Raw genomic sequence first — 21,817 nt, forward strand, 5'->3', positions numbered from 1 at the left:
CGCAGGATAGAGCAGGGTTTAGAGCTGTTGTGCATAGGGTCGCTATGAGTCGGAAACGACTCGATGGCACATAACAACAACAACAACAAAAGAAATCTTTGCCTACCTACCTAAAGAACATGAGCTACTCCCTATGTTTCCTTCTCAAAGCTTTATTGTCTTATCATTCACATCTTAGGTCTATAATCCACCTTGGATTTATTGTTTTTATTATACACACTTGACCCTGGATTATTCTCCCTCTCCCCCAAATAGAGAACCTGTTTCCTTCCCCCATTTATTAGAAAGGAGATTTTTCTCCCACTAATTCATATAGATACCTTGGCTATAAATCAGGTGATAAGACTATTTTATTAGTCCAGTAAAATTATCACAGTTACTACTTACTAATATTCTTAATTCCTATCACTGCAAACACTAGTTTTGCCACATTCAGTCTCTGAGATTTCAATTACACATAGATTATAATATCTGCCTTGAATACAACATAACTCTCACATGCAGTTCTTTTGTTTCCTTTTTCTCTCTGTAGTTTGTATAACTTCTATTCAGCTTTCTTCAAGTTCACTAATTAGTCTAGGTGTTCCATCTAGCTAATAAACTAGTATTAGATTTATTTTCCAATTATACTCAGCTGTTCCTTTTTCTTGAAGATTCCAATTCTCTTGAAATATTCAGTCTTTTCCTTTTTTTTCTTATTTCAGATATTTACAGTTATGTTAACACCAAAGACATTTAGCTCCTATCTGGACTTACTTTTATTGTGTATTTTCCTATTAATTATCAGTCATTTTCCTGCTTCTTTCCATTTACTGTGACTTTTTGATTGTTTGCTAATATGTATATAGAAAAGAACAAGAGAGATTTAATAATATTTTCCCCCCATAAAGCTTGCTACTGCTGGTGTCTAATTTCTCCAATGGAACCAAGAACCTAAAATGAGTTATTACCTAACTGTAATTTAAGTTAAATGATCACCTGTTTCTATCAGTTCTGTGAATGAATCCTTTCTGGGCTTTTGATTGAAAATAGGACAGATCTTTATCTTAGACCTTAATATCCCAATGTACATAGCTTTCAAATCTGACATTTATCTTTAAAGTAAAATCAGTGACATGTTAATATAAGCACAGTCTTTATCCAATCGAACTGCTAATCCAAAGGTCAAGTGTTTCTGGTAGTTAGAATCCATCTAATGGTTCTTCAGGAGAAAGATGGGTCAGCTTCTCCCACTGAGATTTATAACCTCAGAAACCTGATAGAGAGTTGCTTCTGAAGTTCTAGCATTTTTCAATTCCTTGATCTTCAAGTGGAATCAATCTTCCTGTTTTTTATGTTTCCTTCTGTGTCTATTTTATTATTTTCTAAAAACATTAACTCATAAATGTTTACATTTAGGACACAGCTTGCTGTTGTTGTTGTTGTTCTATGCCATCGAGTTGACTGTGACTCATAGTGACCCTATGTACAACAGCCCTGAACTCTGCCCTATCCTGTGCCAATCTCACTATCTCGGACACTCCTATCCCCATTAAACCAGTCACTGAATCAATCCATTTCACCGAGGGTCTTCCTCTCCTGTGCTGTCCCTCGACCCTCCCAAGCATGACGTCCCTCTCTAAGGACTGGTCTCTCCTTACAGCATGTTCAAAGTATGTCAGATGAAGCTTCAGAATCCTTGCCTCCAAGGAGCAGCCTGGCTTCACCCTCTCCAGGACAAACCTGTTTGTTTTCTTAGCTTTCACTGTACTAAAACCTCAATAAATCATTAACATCAACAGAGCAAACTTGATTCCCAGAAGGGCTAGGTTTCCAACACATACTGGAGAAGAAAATTCAATCCATAGCATTCCACCATTTCATCCCCCAAAATCATGTCTTTCTCTCATGAGGAGTTATTCTATCATACATCATCCTCAAAAGGTTCAATTCATTCTAACAGTAACTCTAAATCCAAAATTTCATCTTCTGAATAAATCAAGTATGGGTGAGACTCTAGGTGTTCCACACTGAAGTAAAATTCCTTTCCATCTACTGACCTGTGAGAATATAAATTACCTGTTTCAGTGTAAGGTAGAATAAGCACAAAGTTGACATTCCCATTTCATCAATGCAAACTGATGAGAAAGAAGAGATCACAGGCACCATGCAAATTTCTTTCATTTTCTAGCTTCTGAATTTAACCCACTGTTCTTCAAACATAGCCAAGAAGTGCCTCTACTCTCCTGTTTCCTGGAACTGGGTACTCTTGCTGGATGCTAGGTAGATGTCCCCTGGCCCTGGGAATGAGCTCTGTCTTCTAGTCCAAAGAGATACCAACCTTGCTTCCGCAATTTTAGGTGGAAGATTTTAGCCTTCTAAGCTTCCAGTGACCCTGTTCTCATGAGCACAGCAATCCCACTCCAAGTTTGGATGGACCACTTATTCTTCTGGCCTATGAACAAGCATGTTCCATCTGCTCCCTCAAATTTGAATAGCAGTCCCCAACTTTGCCCCACCTGCCCCTTGAACTGTTGATCCACCTGAGTGACTGTCCCAAGCTCTAGAATTGAGGTAGTTACACCTGGATTCTGAAACCCAAGAAGCAAGGGACACACCTTTCAAACACAGGGGATGGTCTTCTACCCTTTGCTATCAAGCAGCCCTGTTTACTTAAGCATCTTTTAAAAAGTTCTGCTAATCTCTGGAACCCTCTGGAGATGGCATCTTCCTTTTCTTGCAGACAGTTCACAAAGAGCTCTAATGACCTGTTTCCTGTCTTTAGAATTCCTGGAAGCAGGCACTTTTCCTTCCTTTCATTCTGCTGCTATTCTTTTCAGTTTACCCTAATAGAATTTTTGCTGTAATGGTTAATCAAATCCATCAATCACACCCAATGTCTTCAGCAAATGATCTATAGTCACACTCTTAGTAAACGTTCCAGGATATATTTCTTTATTTTGTACAACAGGTTTTTCAAATATTTAAGGGTTTTGGTTTCATTTTGTATGATTTATTTGAGGAGATATCTTTTTCCTTTCAAATGTTACTATAAAAGAAATTGAGATTAAAAACTACTCCTTTAAATATTAGTTTAGCAAAAGATTTTCAAATACCGAAGTTTACCTTGTTTACAAGTTCTACTTTCTGAAAATCATTCAAACATGATTCAGACAAGTTTTTGTCACCTTATAAAAAGAGTTCTTTCTCTCTGGAATTTTATTTAATATAGTTCTTGATCCTTGCAAATTCTTCAGTGTCTTTAAAGCAAAATTTAATGTGAAAGGCTTTAAAAGAAAGTATAATACAGCTGCAAAGCAACTCTGTATAAAACACTTCAAAATATTCTTTCTGAAAAGTGACAGCCTCTTAAATTACAAGAAAACTGTAATAGAAATGTATTCTTTTGGAATTTTATAGGTCCTGGAAGCTTTTTGTTTTCAGGTTGACTACATTTTATAATAACTTTGTTTTAAAAACCATGCCAGATTTGCACAATATCAAAAAATTACTGGAGACAAAAATATGTTATAGTCGTATCAATGAACAGAAAAGATTAATGAGCAAGTGTGCCATTTTTAGGGGAATTGCTACCTGATCACTTTTTGTTGGTTTTTTTCCCCCAAGATATAAAGTAACAACAGTTAAATGCCTTTGAATCCAAGTTAATCTGGATTCATAGTTAGCCCCTGTGGCAGAGCAGAACCGCTCCACACAGTTTTCTTGGCTGTAATCTTCATGGGAGCAGATAATCAGGTTTTTCTACATTGCTGAGGGTTCAAATCGCCAATTTTTCAGTTAGCAGCCAGGTGCTTAACCACTGTGCCACCAAGGCTCCTCAATATTATTAGTTCTATAGAAACCCATAGCTAATTCCTACTATTTTTATATCAAATGTCCCCTTCAGATAGCCTTTACTAGACATGGTACAACAGATCACCAAATCTTCAACATAAACTATGAAAATAAATCTGCTTATATCTGATAATACACGTATGTGATGTTATGGTTTATAGAGCAATTTTATGGTTTATAGGGCAATTTATCAAAATACAGGAACGCTATAACTGCTTGAGCAGTAATTTGACTAGAGGTACCTTTTCCTATACCATGCCATTTTTCAGTTCAAATGTTTTACATGTCTCCATCACTGTATTTACTTAGTCTCAACATGTGAAGAATCAGTCTGTGTTCTAGTCTAGCTAGATAATAAAGAAGAGAAAAATAACCCTTCAAACAACAGTGCCCATTAAAAAAAAAATTTGCTAGTTTCCGCTTTTATCTGATTCCAAGTTACATAAACACTATTATTTATTATATTGTTATAGAAAATTTCAGAAAGACATATTAAATATAGAGACCATTATAACAAACATATATACCCTATGTCCAGCTTCAACAATTATGAATTTATGGTCAATCTTATAGGACTTCCTCCATCATTCTAGAAATTTTTTAGTGTGCATGTCTAAATAAACTTTGCAACGCACAACCACACGCCATCATGATACCTAAAAAATTAATGTTTCCTATTATGTTCAAAAAGCCAGACTTTAAACTTCATTGTTTCTCATCTTTTTCACATACTGTAAAGCATAGAAAAAGTATTTCTATAATTTGTGTGCACTGATTCCATGCAAATAAGCAAAATCTTTTTGCCACTAGGTGGTACTACCTCATAAATGTCAGACATTCTAGATAATAAGCAATCTGGTTGGGAGATTCTGATTTTTCTTTATTAGCAAGAAGCTAATTACCAGGAAACATGGTTCAAATGATATAATATCTTCCAAAATCTTGGGTGAATTGACTCTTTTTTTTATTTTACATTAACTTTAATATAAAAACAAAAAGCTAATGGTTCCAAGCATCTTTTTGGGAAACGACTTTTAGGTAAGACATAACATTCTAACATTCTAATTATAATATTACATTATAATATGAGCCAATCCTGAAGAAATAACATGAAAGGATTTGCAGGAATGTTTGCAAAAGCATGTGGTGCTGCTAATAATCAGTTCGCAGTTAAATTAGGACAGATGTAAAATGTCAATATTAATAGATAAATTTATTCCTTTACAGGGAACTCTTAAGGGACTGACTGACATTGCCACTCTAAGAGACATTCCATGTCTGCATGGAAATGGGAACATAAGGAATAAAATGTCTCCCCAAATGGAATTAACTGCAATGTTCTATACTAAAAAAGGACACTTATCTGACAGCTAGGACTGTCAGACTAAGTAATCTGCAAAATGTACCATCAAAATAGTTGCCAAGGGTAGTCCCTTTAGGAATTTAAAAATTATGTACCTTTAAACTTTAAAACACACGCCATGTACAACTTTAAACACATTGCACTGATCAGTGTTAAAACGATAAACTATTCTTTTTCAATAAGTAGGTAAGGAGTTGCATTGCCAATTCAAGGCAAGCAATTCAAATCCACCAGCTACTCTAGGGGAGAAAAATGGGATCTATCTCCTCCTGTGCAATATATGGCCTTTGTAAACCTGCTGGAGGGTCAGCTGTAAGTCAGTTCCAATTTTACAGCAGGTTAAGAACACTGATTTTGCCAATGAACTCATTTTCCCAGTGATAAGAAGCTGTTCTGCAGTCTCAAAGGTTTGAATCCCCAGACCTGTGGAAGAAAGATGGGCAATCTACTTTCCTTAACTGCCTTTGAAAACCTGCGGAAAGGTCAGCTATGATTTGGTTCTGACTTGACAGCATATACCACACTCACTATAGCTTGAAGTTAGAAAATAATAATGTTGATAGTCTACCTTAATTCAATGTAACTTAAGATTGGTATACTGGAGATCTGTCATGCAAGAGAAAACAGGTTTTTAAATATAAACAGAATGGTATAACTGAGTAAGAGGTTGAATCATTAAGATAATAAATACAAAAAGTAGTTAATAAAAGATACATAGAAGTCTGAAGAATGAGGAAGATCTTCAAATGTACACACAGAGAATAAAAAGGAGTAGAAGATGACAGGAAATGAGTAAGGAGTAAGAAGAAAGAAGACAGGAAGACCATGTCAAGAATTCCTGATGTTAAAATAGTCCAAAGGCAGAAAGAACACAAAGCAGGAAGAATTTTTTAAAAGGAAAGGAAGTAACAGCTTTTAATTGATGATCTCCAAGTCTACAAAGTTATTCAAGCTAGTGAGAAGAGAGTATGTCTTACTGGAAATCACGACAGCTACAGTTACCTCAAAATTAACCTATTTTTTTTTAGTGTAGATGAAATACTTCATTTTTCTGAAATTATCATGGTTTTAATGCCATTTGGGAAACCAATTTTAGGATGTGAAGTCACTGTAGAACATATTTAAGCTTCTTATTTTCCAAATAAATCAAGTCCAGAATGGTTAAACCAAAGGGTATATAGCTCAAAGTCTGGAATAGAAACAGACCCTGCTTTTAACTCCAGGCTCTTTTTATTAGGGCACACTGGCTCTCTTTGATCGTCTATCACAGCAGCACTTTGTGATCTGACGGAGATGATGGGAAATGCTATACTGATGTTTAGGATACAGTCTAAAGCCATGAGTTTTGTTTTTATGAGTAACCCAGAAAATGAAGGCACATTATAGTGATGTTAAAGTTGGTCTTTCATTTTCAGTGTAAAAACAACTAAAAACTAACGAATCATTAGAGTTTTGCATCTTCATGAGTCATGAGATAAAAGGGGCATATTTTGTTTTATACCTTTTCAAGAAAGATGTATCATTGCCTAATTTAAAAGAACTTTTCAGTATTTAAAGCAATATGTTCCAAAGTTCATGAGATTTCTGAGTAAAAGGGGGTAAACTGTAATTAAAAGTCACAGTCTTGATACCTTCATGTTAGATGCCTCAGTTTCCAGTTTTGTAAGATGATTGGAATTATCTTCTAGCTCTTGTCGGAGATTTGAGTTTTCCATCTTCAGTGCCTCAACTTGCTTTAACAACTGATCATATGAAGCTGCAGCCATCCTTGGCTACCCTTGGACCTATAAGGTTAAAAAGGATTTTGAAATTCACCATTTGAAAAATACAAAACCAAACCTTGTGGCTGCATCTTTACAAAGAAAGGATTTTAAAAAACCCACAAAAACCAAACCACCAAAAACCCAAAACTTTTCAGACATTTATTACCAAGAATTGTGTTAATATCCTAGTTTCAGTCTCCAAATAATATTAAGTGGCAGAATTTAAGAAGATGAAAACCTTAAGTCTTCTTTGAAGACAAGCAGGATTAAATGAAAGAGAATTTCAGAAGTTGTTTTATTTTATACTCAATTTATCTTTTCATAGGGAGATGAGATTTCCACCAGGTTGGACATTTTCATGATTTTAAGACATTTTATAACAGTCTTACAAGTAAAATTTAGGAAATGTTAACCAGTGACAAGAAACTGATACTGGTTATATGAATTTATTTCTGGTCTGCAATGGTTTTTAAACATAACCTAGCTTGTTTTCTCAGAAAATGTAGCAGAGTCTAATATTACTCTTAGAGAAAGCAGTCACAGAGTTTTAGTCAGGAGAGATTAATAAGATTATGTAATTCATAAGAAAATTTTTTATTTGGTAAACATTATCAGTGGAGAAATAGTTTTGCAACGTTAGGAAGACTTTATTAAATGGCCATCTTAAGAAAATTGGACACAAAGGATTATCAATAAACTGAAACAACAAATCTTTCTGATAGGATAATTAACAAGAATTAATAATATAAAGTTTCATTACACATACTCAAAAGTATGAATATGACTGTCCATTCTATGGCATAAGGACACTTAAAAAAATGGATGATTTCAAGAGTAGAAGTTGTCAGTGAAGTAGTTTGGCAGTTAAATGATTGTAAAAGATGAAGAAAAAAAGATATTAAAACTAGCTAGGTAATAGGAGTTCCTTGGCATAAAGAATTACATAGTATGCTTAGAATTATATTAAGACTAAAGATTCTCTTTTCAGTTTAATTCAAAATCAGTTTACACAATTTTTTCCTTGCAACTATAACGTTCATAATTAAGCAATATTTAAAGATCCTGACAGAAAAATGTTCCAGTGATGAAATTCACTATGTGAAATAAGGCAGACTATTTATGTCCTGGTAAAATTGGGATTCAATAACTAGAAGTGAAATAAATGTCCTCCAATGACCCAAGTTGATGATACAAACTTGGTGCAATTTAAAAAGACAGAAAGGAGAGCCCTTGGTGGTCGGGACCACTTGACTAAAGAGAATGAACTCTAAACTAATTAATATTCATGTCTTAATTCTACTTATGATGTCAATTTAATGACTATTGTACACCTGATCCAAGTCATAGCCTTTTAATTATTTCCTATGCATGTGAAAATTGGACAATGAACAAAGATGACAGAAGAGAATCGATGCCTTTGAATTGTGTTGGAGAAGAGGAAAGTCCCATGCACGGACTTTCAAAAGAACAAACAAGACTGTTTTGGAGAAAATGCAACCATGGTGTTTCTTAGAGGCAATGATGGTAAAACGTCAATTCCCATAATGTGGTCATGTCATGGAAAAAGACATTATGGTGGGAAGGGTGGCAAGTCAAAGGAAGACCCTCAACAAGATGGATTAACACAGTGACTGTAAAAACGGGCTTAAGTATATCAAATATGGTGAGGACGGCAAAGAATAAGGCAAAGTTCAGATCTGTTGTTCACAAGGTCATTATGAATCTAGTCAATTTGATGACACTTAACAACAACCATCTGTTCTAACACAATTCACAGGATCACTTTTTAAGATTTAGTAACAAAACAAAACCAAAATCCAAAGGCTCAGAGCTGATTCTAACTCATAGAGACCCTCCATTAGGTTTCTGAGCGTGTAAATCATTAGGAGCAGAGACTATAATTTTTCTCCCATGAAGTGGCTGATAGATTTGAACCATACACCTTTTGGTTAGCAATCAATCACTTAATGCACTGCACCATGAAGACTCCTCACAGAAGAACATTTGAAAACATAAAGATGTATGTATATTTATTGTATTATGAAAATAACCATGTGGCATATTTTTAGGAATACTCAATGCTGAATTTATTACACTATTAATAGCATGATTTGCATGTCTGGACAAAAACTTGTGTGGTTTGCATATATCCTGTTGAGAACCAAGATATACTGATAACATTTTTTGGTTAAGAGATATTTCAAGTAATTTGAAAACATTTTTATCAAAGTATTTTTTAAATTGAGTAATTTTCAGTTAGGCTGCAACACCTTAAAAGATTGTACTTCATGAGGCTTCTTTTTTCTCCCTCCATAAAGTGAGATGAGACACCCTGATTTCTAGAGCAGAAGGGATTTGAATTTTGATAACGGAGACTCTGGGTGAGGAAAAGAAAGATCAGACGCTGAATGTTCATTTGAAAGGTTGAAATTCTACAGAACATTTTTAGTCTTCCCTTCTATTAGCTCTTTTTATGACTGTATAAAATGATAGCCTCTGTATCTCAGCTTAGCTGTTTTGTGTAAAGAAAAGTTAATGCTGATTTACTATTAAAATGACTACTCCTTCCACGGCCACCGGCACCACCAATCCAAATGAAAAAAGTAACTGACCCTCTTGAAGAAGGCAAAGGAGCTTTATATATACAAAATGAAGAGACTAATAAGTAAGCTTAGAACGATAGCACATTAAAAACTCTTCTAGTGGCCTAGTGGCAAGAAACTACACTGCAATCTTGAAGCAAGAAGTTCAAATCCACTAGGTGATTCATGGGAGAATGATGGACAATCTCCTCCCATGCGATTAACTAACTCTGAAAACCGACTGCAGGGTCAGCTATGGATCAGTTCTGTCTTGATGGTACATCAACATAGTAATCCAGGCCTTAAATTCTTTAATTCCAAAATATTTCAACAGGTACTACTTTCACCAAACTAATAAAAGATAAGGGAGTTCTAGTAGCCTACTGAGTAAGGAGGTGCACTGCCGACCCAAGGCAGGTGGCTGGAATCCACCAGCTGCTCTGTGGAAGCGAGAAGGGCAATCTCCTGTGCAATTTATAGATTCCGAAACCTCCTGGAAGGTCAAGTATAAGGCAACTCAATGCCACATAACAATAATAAAAAAAGATAGGGAGTTCTGATGGCATAGTCCTTAAGATTTTCTAACGCCAAAGTGGTCCCTCACTGGTAGTTAAAATCCACCAGCAGGAGAAAGATAGGCAATCTCCTTTTGTATAATTTACAGTTTCTGAAAACCTGCAGAAGGGTCAGCAATGACTCAGTTTCAACGTTATGCCAAAAAGTTTGACGCTTTTTGGGTTTTTTCCTTCTCAGATTCAGTAAAAGATAGTAAGAAAAGAAAAGGCAAAACAGTTACTTTAAGAAGCTGCACTGCAATCCCAAAGGCACCCAGTTTGAGGCCACCAGCTGCTCCGCGGGAGAAGGATGGGCTATCTCCTCCCATGATTACTGCTTCTGAAAACCTGGCGGAAGGTCAGCTATGGGTAGGTTCTGACTCCACACTACACAACGAGAACAGCTGCTTTACCTCATAAAAGCATATGCTCCATTTTATTTTTCTATAATTAAGATGTCCACTAAAAATATTAGTTATCTAATAAATGAGGGGATGAGGAGAAGAAAGCAAAGGATTAATAAGTAGACTTGTATCCAAACAGTTATGGTAAAACAAATCTACAAGTATCGTAAGAAACTAATAATGCAGGAAAGGAGAAAAATTTGAGGGCAGGCAAAGGATAGCTAGTGCAAATTAAATACAGACAATTTATTACTATGAATTCAAGAGTTTAGGCTTACCTAAAAATTAATAGTGCTGCTTTTATTGCTTTGTTTTAGTAAGGGGGGAAAGTTCTATTTATTTGCATTAAGAGAAAAGAAACAAATCAAAAGAATTATGAAAAATTAGTTTGCTCAACTTTATTAATATAAATTTAAAAAAACAACAACACAAAAACACAATTTCTAAAAATGACCTAAAAGGGATAGAAAAGATAATAAAATTTACAATACAGTAGGATAGGCAGTGTCATGATAGATGGAGTGGAGATTGAAACTATCAATAGCTTCATTTTGCTTGAATCCACAATTAACAGCCTTGGTACCAGCAGCCAGGAAATAAGGAGGCGCACTGCACTGGAAAAATCTGCAGTTAGGGTCCTCTCCAAATTATAGAGGAGGAGTGATATCAACTTGAGAACTCAGGTAAATATGATTCGGGCCATAGTCTTTCTGATTACATGCTATGTGTGCTGAACTAAAAATGTAAAGAGCACCTTAAGAGGACAAGTATCATAATGAAATGTGCAAAGACCTAGAGTTAGAAAATAAAAAGGTTAAGAACATACTTAACATTTCTCAAGCTGAAGCATCAAAAGAAAAGGAAAAGAATATACAGAGTCATTGTATTAAGAAGAATTCAGCAGTTACTAACCATTTTAGAAGATTGCATATAACCAAGAACTAAGAGTATTGAAAGAAGTAGTCCAAGCTGCAATGGCAACCTGGGCACAAAATACAGCTCTAGAAATTTACTGGCTATCAGTTGAGGTGTTTCAACAAACAGATGAAGCTCTGGATATGCATACTACTCACTCCATGATAAGAAATTAGGAAAACAGTCAACCAACTGAAAGAAATCCATATTTGCACTCATCACTCATCTTCCCCCTAGAAGTGATGCAACAGAACATGAAAATTACTGAACAATATAATACCATATCCAAGTAAAACTTTACAGAAGATAATCACTATGAGTCGCAGGCAACTCGACAGCACATAACAACAACAACAATTGTGAAATGGTCGAAATGGTATGTCTACATGAATTGCCAGAAATTCAAGTAAGATTGAGAGGAGGTCACAGAATGAAGGGTATCACTGCTGATGTCAGATGGATCTTGGTTGAAATAGAAAATCAAAACAGAACAGAAAATAGAAAAAGTATGTGTAGTTTATGGAATAAGCAAAACTATTTGACTGTGTGGGTCATAATAAATTCTGGGTAACAGGGCAAAGCTCTAGTGGGGAGCTCTGGAGGAAAAGTCCACAGAGTTGTGCTGTTAACCAAAAGGCCAAGCAAGCCCATGTGGCAATTCGAACCCACTACCTGCTCCATAGGAGACAGACGGACAGTCTTCTGTGTTAAACACACTCTCTGAAAACCTGCTGGAGGGTCAGTTAAGAGTCAGTTCCAATAAGACAGCAGTGACTTTGACTCTGAACAATGAGAAGAATGGAATTTCAGAAATCTACTTGTGCTCATGTTGAACCTATACATAAACTAAGGAGCACACATTTGAACAGAAGGTTTAAAATCAGGAAAGATGTATGTCAAGGTTGTGTTATTTCATCAAATCTATTCAAATCACATACATTGGGCAAACTATTCTGTACATAGGACTATATGAAGAAGAATGTGGAATCAGGATTGGAGAAAGATTTATTGTTTATGTTGTGTAGAAACCTTGCTTGCAGAAAAGAGGACTTGAAATGCTTCTTGATGAAGCTTATAGACTGTAGCCTTCAGTATGAAATACCTCTCAACATCAATATGTTCACAAAACAAAATGTTCACAACTGAACCTATAAACAACAGTGAAAAATGTTGGAAAGACTGAAGTTGTCAAAGATTCCATTTCACTTGGATTTTCTCTCAAGTTCTATGGAAGCAGCAGTCAAAATATCAGGATGATGTACTGCAATGAACAATTTGCCCCCAAGGACCTCTTCTAAAGTGCTAAAGAATAAGAATGTCACTTTAAAGACTAAGGTGTCAATTATCTTGCTCGGATCCAAGCCATTTAGTGACAGTATTTTCAAATGCTTCATATACATATCAAAGTTCGACAATGAATCAGGAAGATCAATGAAATGATATCTTTAAATTGAGGTGCTGGTAAAGAATACTGAATATAAGATGGACTTCCAAAAGAACAAACAAATCTGAGGTGGAAGAAGTGAAGCCTGAGAACTCTTTAGAAGTAAGGAAGGTGAGGCTTTGTCTCACATACTTGAAGTATTATCAGGAGAGCCAGTCTGGAGAGAAAGACCTGATGCTTTGAAAAGAGGAAGAACCTCAACAATATGGGTTGACTCAGTGGTGTTAACAATGTAAGTAAAAATTTCAAAGATGATGCAGAATTGAGCACAATTTTGTTTTGTTGTACAAAGGGACAGTGTAAATTGGAGCTGACTCAATGAAACACTTATAAAAAACAATAGCAAGAGCAGTTGCAAATTTCAGCGGACAGAAGAGTCACTGAAGTAGATAAGAATCTTAAAAAAAAAAAATGACACAATCTACAGGAAGATGTAAGGATCAAGACTGCTGACTAAAGCCTAATAGAAATATAGGACATCATCAAGCAAACGAAAATATATATCATGGCAATCTTTCCCCCCCCTCAAATTTGCATCATAAGTTTTATTCTCAATGCAGAACAAATTCACATCCAGCCCTGGGGAGATCTAGAGACCTTCCTCCATCTCTATGGAAAGAGTGAAAAGGGGAGGTGCTAGAGTCTGAAAAGGCTTTGCAGTTCCTCACTGTACCTAGCCTCCTTTTCTCAATAGGATAGGTGTTGCCCATTAATATTCTTCCCATTCACTCATTCTTAAAAAAATGAAGGAAAAAAAAAGCACAAAACCCAAAAACAATAAAAATCTTCACTATTAAAAACAAAACAAAATCCTATAATGAGAGGAGCACAGGGCTAGGAGGTAAGGGTCACCAATAGAACACGGAAGAAAAACGCAGGAACCACCACTGTTTCTGCTGCAGGGCCTCCTTCCTTGCTGTGGCCTGAAGCAACTGTGTGTCGACTTCATCTGCTGGCAACTGAATACAGTCAGTAGACAACTGAGCCCCGGATGAAAGACTTCACAGGTTAACTACACAATGATGGACAAATGTGAAATCACCCAGATGAGGGTATTTTTCAGCATCTGTGACACTGATGTATATTAGTTTGATGTTCAGATACTGATCCACAGAATGGAGGGTGCCACACATGCTCAGATCATTTTATAGTTCCATGACCACATTCTTTCCCACAAGAGATTTGAAAAAGGAATAAAGAGCATGGTGCTCATGCAACGGGCTGCAAGCAAGACAACAGAACCAGAACCATGGGCCGGAGACCAGGCGGGAAGTGCGGTGAGAGCGCACAGGACGAGCTGGGGTTGCAAGCGCCCAACCTCCAGAGGTGCTGCCTAAAACTCCGAGGGAATAAAGGAAAAGCACAGCGAGTGAGGGCCAGGAGAAGCACACGAGCAAAAGAGCAACAGAAGAATCCAAGGACATCATGGGAATCTTAACAAGAACAAAACAAATATGAAGGGGGGAGGAGACAAAAACAAAGAGAAGTAAACTTTCAAAGCTAATGTAATACATAAATTTACAAATCCAAGAAGCTCAACAAACTCTAAGCAGAATAGATCCAAAGAGGTTCAGTATGAGAGGATTTCAAAAGCTAAATACATTCTTGAAAATAGCAAGAGAAAAGTGAATTGTCACATAAGGAATGCTCAACAAAACTGCCAATTTTTCCTCCAAAACTTTGGAGAACAGAAGGCAATGGAATAGCATACTTAAAACTGCTGACCAAAGCAAACCAAATCAAATATCTATGTCTGACAAAAAAAATCTTTCAAGAATAATGCTGAAATTAGGATATTCCTGGATAAACAAAAGGTAAGGGGCCATTTTCCACAAGGCTTCCCCTACAAGAAATGCTAAAGAAAATTTCTCAATGGACAAAGATATTGGACAACAAATAAAAGATACACAGAAAAAAGGAGGTAACTGAACAGGTAAGAATATTCAAATTTAAGGCATTTTTGGCTGGTGCTTTTAATTATTATTCCTTCTTGCTTTATAATGACAAATATATTTAAAAAACAAGTGTAACTTTATGTTATGTAGAGCTCTGGTGGCACTGTCTATAGCTGTGCTGCTAATTCAAAAGAGGCACCTCTCTGGTGGTTTGAATCCCCCAGTGGCTCCGAGGGAGAGAGGTAATCTCTTCCTGTGTGATTTACAGCTTTAGGAACTCACTAGACAGCTATGAGTTCTTTCTGACTCAAGGACAATGAATGTTTTATGTTACAGGGCATGTAATATAATAACAACCATGAAATAAAGAGTGGTGGAGAAAGGGATAAAACAGTTTTTGTACGTTACTTTAGTTGATATCACTTTAAATCTAGTTATAAAACTTTAAATGTAATCCTCATAGCAACCACAGCAAGGGAACACTGACTGCACGGTTTAAAATTAAGAAGAGAGTGTGCCAGGATTGTAGTCTCTCTCCATATCTATTTCAATCTGTATGCTGAACAAATTATTCAAGAAACTAAACTCAACGAAGTGGAATGTCGCATTATGATCGGGGGTGAAGGGAGCCTCATCAATAATCTGACTTACGCAGATGACTCAACCTTGTTTGCTAAAAGTGAGGACTTGTTGCAGAAGATCAAGAAATTCAGCCTTCAATGTGGACTGCATCTCACTGTCAAGGAAACATTCTTAGCACTCATTGGGCAGAATGGCAACATCAGAATGGATCAAGCAAGGAATGAAATTATTAACAACTTCATCTTACTTGGATCCATAATTGATACCCTTCCTTGGTACCAACAGTGAGGAAATAAGATATATTGTACAGAGAAAGTCTCTTGTGAGGGACCTTTCCAAATGATGTCAGTTTGAGGACTAAAGTGTGGTCTGATTCTGGCCATAGTCTTTCTGATTACTTGCTATGCAACTGAGAGCAGGACAATGAACAAGGAAGACAGAAGAATTTATGTCTTTGAGCTGTGGTGTTGGAAAAGAGCACTGAACATCTCATGGACAGCCAAAAGAATAAACAAATATATCTTGGAGAGGGTACAGCTGGAGTACTCCCTGAAGGCAAGGGTGATGAGGCTTCACCTCACTTACTTTGGGCATGTTGCTCAGAGGGGCTATTCCCTAGAGATGAACATGATGTTCGGAAGGACAGAGGGTTGGCAAAGGCAAGGAAGACTGCGACCAGGTGGACTGACACAGTGACTGCCACAATGGGCTCTAATGTGTCAGGAAGTGTGAGAATGGCACAGAATCTGACAGGGTTCAGATCTATTGTTCGTAAGGTCACTATGAGTCATGCTCGACTTGATGGCACCTGACAAGAACAACAGCAACAACAACATAGCAAGCAATGGGAATAATTTTTTATCTATATATATAAAATCATATTATCACACACACACAAGGAAAAGAGGATGAAATCAAACAATTCATTAAAAACAATAAAAAATGAGTGATTATTTGCAGTATTAGGGGGTAATAAGAAACCCAGAAGTTATAAAGCACATAAAAACAGGCTTAGTGAAGTAAGCCAACCAAAAAAGGTAACTATTACCTCAAATTTTTAAAAAACCTATATAAAAAAAAGGCACATTCACTTACTCATTGCCGTCAAGTTGGAAATAACTCATAACTCACCCTTCAAAGGGTTTTCTGAGGTTGTAAACAGCACAAAAGAAAACTAACCATCTTTCTCCCTCAGAGTCATTAAACCACCAGAGTTTTCCATAACATAAAATATGCTCATTCTTTTATGTACTTGTTATTATAAAGTATGAAGAAATAAAACCCAGAATTAATAGCCAAAAATATCTTAAATATGGCCATTTTACTAGCCCTTGAACTTTCCTATCTATTTTTTTCAGTGTAAGAGAAGGAAAGACAGATACAAAGGCCAAAGTTTATTAAGAGTTACCAGTGCTGACAGGAAGGTAAAAGCAAGTTAGAGTTGGGGACGGGGGTTCTTGCTCAAGGAATATGGACTTTGGTGTGTAGTGACAGAAAAGTTATGAAAAGTATGGTGTAAGGATTTTTTTAAGTCACTTAAAGTATAAATATTACATTGTTTCTGGAAGAAAAGCCAGCTCTCAAAAGTCTTTTTCCACTGTAAACCCATTTGTAGAATTTGAAGTGTAGAAAAGACACAGAAAAAGTAAAGCCCAAGTTTTAAAAAAAATGAGTAAAATTCAGTGGCAGTAGGTAAGATCAAGTCAAGAGGAATTTGAAAACTTTAATATTCTACAATTAAATGAAATTTAGAGGAGAGCTGCCTGGCCAAAGACTGGAAGACATCTGTATTTGTTCCATCTCCAAGAAAGGTGATACAACAAAATGTGGAAGTTAATGAACAACGTCATACGCAAGTAAAATATTGCTGAAAACCCTCCGAAAGTGGCTAGAGTAACAGTACATTGACAGACAAGTGCCAGAAGTTCAAGGGAGGTTTAGAAGTCAGGTAGATCCTCGTGGAAAGCAGAAAATACCAAAAGAATGTTTATTTGTGTTTCATTGTCAAATACATTTTACTGTGGGATCATGACAAACTATGGCTAACATTGAAAGGAATGGGATTTCCAGAACATAGAACTGCACCCATTAAGAATCTATACCTAGACCAAAAAACAGTTGTAAAAATGGTACATGGGAACACTATATAGTTTAAAAGCAGGAAGGGAAATGTCAGGGATGTATCCTTTCACTCATCTATTCAATCTGTATTATGGGCAAATAATTTGAGGAGCTGGACTCTATGAAGATGAATGTAGCATCAGGATCAGAGGAAGACTCAACAACCTGTGTTATGCAGATGACACACCTTGCTTGCTCAATGTGAGGAGGACTTGAAACGTTTGCTGCAGAAGAACAGGACTATAGGCTTCAGTATGGATTACATGTCAACAAAAAAAAAACAAAGGTCCTCACCACTGGGCCTACAGGCAACATCATCATCTTATCTTGTTTGGATCCATAATCAACACCCTTGGTACCAGCAGACAGGATATTAGGAGACATATTGCAATGGGCAAGTCTGCTGTCAAGGATCTCTCCAAAGTACTGAAGAACAATGATGCCAGTTTGAGGACAAAGGTATGCCTGATTCAGGCCACAGTCTTTTTGATCACTTGCTATGCATCTGAGAGCTGGATAATGAATAAGGAAGACATAAGAATTATTATTTAAGTGGAGATATGTTTTCTTTACTCCTTTTCTAATAAACATCTACTTTTTGTCTTATTATACTAGCTTGAAAATTCAAACCAATGTTGATTAATTGATTAACAGTGACAACGGCTTAGAAACTGGTTTTATCACCGAATTTAGTTGTAATAGTTGAGTATGTCAGCACTGAACATTCCTGTTGTTAACTGCTATCACCTTGATTCTGACTGATGGTGATCTATCCTGTGTATACTGCTGTAGTACTGTTCCATAGGGTTTGAGACTGTGACCTCTGGAAAGCAGACCATTATGATGTTTGTCTTCCCCAGCACCCAAATGCCAATCTTTCAGCTAGGTCAAGCACTTTCCAGTACTCAAGCATTCCTTCTTACATGCAGATTTCAGTAAACATCATTAGCCCGTTTTAGTTATTTCTTTCCCTCTTATTTTATTTAAATTTTGTACTAGAAGTGGCTGTTGAGTATTTTTATAGTATCTTTTGCTAAAATCATGTCTTTTTTTCCCTTTTGATGTCTTGATGCTATAAATTTTAAGATTTTTCTAGTGTTGATCCACCCTCCATTCCTGAAATAAGCTTTTTTTCTTCCCCCTTAGTAGTTGGACAGTAAGATACTGGTTTGCTTACCCTGTATATGTCACAAGGGGGGAAAAAACTCAATCACTAAAACAGATATCATGTCTGATAAAGCACAGGGTCAGAAAAATGAGGAGAATCCTTAATTAATGAAATGAGATGGATTGACATGCAGCCACAGCAGCAGACTCAAGCACATCTACAATCAAAAAGATATCACAAGACTAGGCAACAATTCATTCCATTAGACAGCACAGGCTGCTGGGAGTTGGAGCCAACTCCACGGCAATCGTAACAATAAATCATGTCAGCAGAAGCCAGTACACTGAAAAAAGGTAAGTGATGATGAAACAAAAGTTTAATACTAGTGAAAAATAAAATCCAATACTGTTCAATATCTACATACATACCAGCTCATGATTGTTTATGTACTATAAACAAATCCAATAAATAAAAAATCTGCATTGCCGAAGACATAAAAGTCATTCATAAAAGCAACACGGAGTCAAATCATAAAAAATTCTGTAACTTAAGAAAATACAGAGCTGTTTTTGAGTACCTATGGAAGACAAAGGCAACACCAATGTTTCAAAAGATTCTGTATCAAAAAATCTGTTAATATGTTACCTTACATGGCAGAAAGGGCTTTGTAGATGTAATTAAGTTAAGGATCTTAAGATGGGATGATTTTCCCACATTATTGGGGGGGGTAGTTTATCCAATTCAAAATAATATATATAAATATGAGTTCATATCAAAGAAAACAAGCAAATATAGTCAGACCTGTACAGCTGGCTCTGAAGACTGACGGGGCCAGAAGCCAAGGAAAGAAGATAGTCTCTCAAAAATCTCAAATTCACTGCCATCATGTCAGTTTCCACTTATAATGACCCTTCAGGTTTCCAAGCCTGTAAATCACAATGACAGGAGAGTGCCTCATCCTTCTCCCTTGGTGCTGTTGGTAGAATCAAACTGGCAGAGACTACAGCTTTTGGGTTAGCAGCGCATCCGGCTAAGTAGTTTCTAGACGTTAGAATAGGCCAGGAATCAGAGAGCCATCGATTTCTACTTCCCAGAGTCTGAAGGTGGAGTACAGCTTTGCCAACATCTTGATTTTAGTCCAGTGAAAAATATGCCAGATTTCTGACCTCTACAACAGTAATAGCAAGCTAACAAATTTATGTCATTTTAAAACATGATATTTGTCATGATTTGTTAAAAAAAAACCAAAAAAACCCTGAATCTTATCATAGAGCTAATTCTAGTGAAATCTTCCCATTGGTGCAGTAATTTAAAGACATAATCACAAAGTCTGACGCCTCTCTTTCAAGAGATGAAACCTTGCTTACCTCTTATTTAGGCTGGTCTTGGGAACATCTAACAAAAAGAATAAAGTGAAGGTGATGGTGCATAACTTCAGAGACCAGATCATTAATGACACTGCAACTTCCTCCTTGCTCTTTCTTCCTAGGATCACTAGGTAAGCCTGGTGCTATGTCATAATACTCAAGCAGCTCCATGGAGAAGTCCTTGTGGTAATAAACTGAGGTTTTCTACCAATAGCCTGAGAAATACTGAGTGTAACAATGAATGAATAGAAATCCAAAATCTCTGTAAGTTTTCATAAAAATTAATAAAATTTTAAAAAACAAAGAGAATGTATTCTCCAATAACAAGCTTACAAATAACTGTCATGCTAGTTGACATCTTGACTAATTTAATAAATGATGTTAAAAGCCAGATAAACGATCAAATCACTCCTGAAAAAAAAAATTGCTCTTGTTGTTAAAGTCTCTTCAAGCAATTGGTTATGTAGCAATATATAACTAATATAACTCATGAAGAGTCATGTACAAGATATACATCATAGCATTGCAGGGGAGGGAACCAAACCAATATTTTTTTAAAAAGACTGTATTCTCATTAAAGGAATGGTGACTGATAAAAAGTTGAAATCAACTAAATGGGGATTTAAAATAACAAAGAGTATTATACAACAGTTAGCATCCAAGCTACACAGATATATAGTAAAATGGTTAATTTTTTAAAAAAATTGATCAGAAATATTTATTTTACATTTTGTCCTACTTTATACAGATTGAAAATTATTATTACATCAATAAAAGAACAAACCTCACCTATCTCTCATTCAATAATTCCAATCTGTCCCACTTTTTTTCAGTGGAGTGTTCTTCTTTCACATTGTTTGATCCTGATTTCCCTAACCATCTCCCCCTTCTCTATCCCTATAAAATGGATAATCTTAAAAGGAGTACTGAGTTAAACACATTTTAAAAAATTATATAAATGAACAAAAAGAAACACAAAGTGTCATTAAAAAATTTTACAAGAATACTTAAAAATGCTACTGAAAGCAAATTCAAGCCCTGAGTTCTAACACTGAAGATGCTATTGGCAAAATCCTGAACGATCCAGGAAGCGCCAAAAAAAAGATGGAATACAGAATCACTGTACTAAAAATAACTGACTGACTTCAGAAATTAGCATATGATGAAGAACCAATGGTACTGAAAGAAGAGTTTAAGCTGCACTGAAGGCACTGGCAAAAAATAATGCTTTATCAGTCGGTGGAATACTGATAGACATGTTTCAATTAACAGATGCAGCCCTGGATGTGCTCACCAGGCTGTGCTAAGAAATTCAGAAAACAACTACCTGGTCAAATGAACGGAAGCGATCCATATCTACTGCCATTTTCAAGAAAGGTGATATAACAGAATACAGAAATTATATAGTAATAGCATTAATATCACATGAAAAGTAAAATTTTGCTTAAGATTATTCATAACCAGCTAGAACGTTATATACACAGAGAATGCCAGAAATTCAAGCTGGGTTTAGAAGTGGCCATGGTTCAATATCATTGCTGATGTCAGATGGATCTTGGCTCAAAGTAGAGAATACCAGAAAAATGTTCATTTGTGTTTTATTCACTGTGCAAAGGCATTTCAACTGCATGGATCACAACAAATTATGGTTAACACTGAGAAGAATGGGAATCTCAGAACACTTAATTATGCTCAAATGAAATCTATACCTAGACTAACAAACTGTTATCCCAACAGTACAAGGAGACACTATACATGGTTTAAAATCAAGAAGGGCAGGACAATATCCTTTCTCCATTCCTATTCAATCTTCATCTTGAGAAGCTGGACTTCATAAAGACTGGATAGCAACTTGTTTTACACAGATAATACAACTTTGGCTGCC

General features: G+C 36.0%; 1 protein-coding gene across 1 annotated transcript in view; it reads right to left on the bottom strand.

The window, feature by feature from the left end:
* The window catches only part of APC (adenomatous polyposis coli), a gene marked incomplete at its 3' end in the record, with an annotated part of 125,609 nt that overhangs the window by 98,095 nt on the left and 5,697 nt on the right, over positions 1–21,817 (bottom strand). Inside the window, exon 2 of the mRNA XM_006886699.1 lies at positions 6,829–6,981. Within this exon, the coding sequence (XP_006886761.1) occupies positions 6,829–6,963 (135 nt within the window). The remainder of the gene's footprint in view (positions 1–6,828; positions 6,982–21,817) is intronic.

The sequence above is a fragment of the Elephantulus edwardii genome, unplaced genomic scaffold, assembly GCF_000299155.1.
Source record: "Elephantulus edwardii isolate Elephantulus edwardi_28Jun2011 unplaced genomic scaffold, EleEdw1.0 scaffold00050, whole genome shotgun sequence".
NCBI lineage: Eukaryota > Metazoa > Chordata > Mammalia > Macroscelidea > Macroscelididae > Elephantulus > Elephantulus edwardii.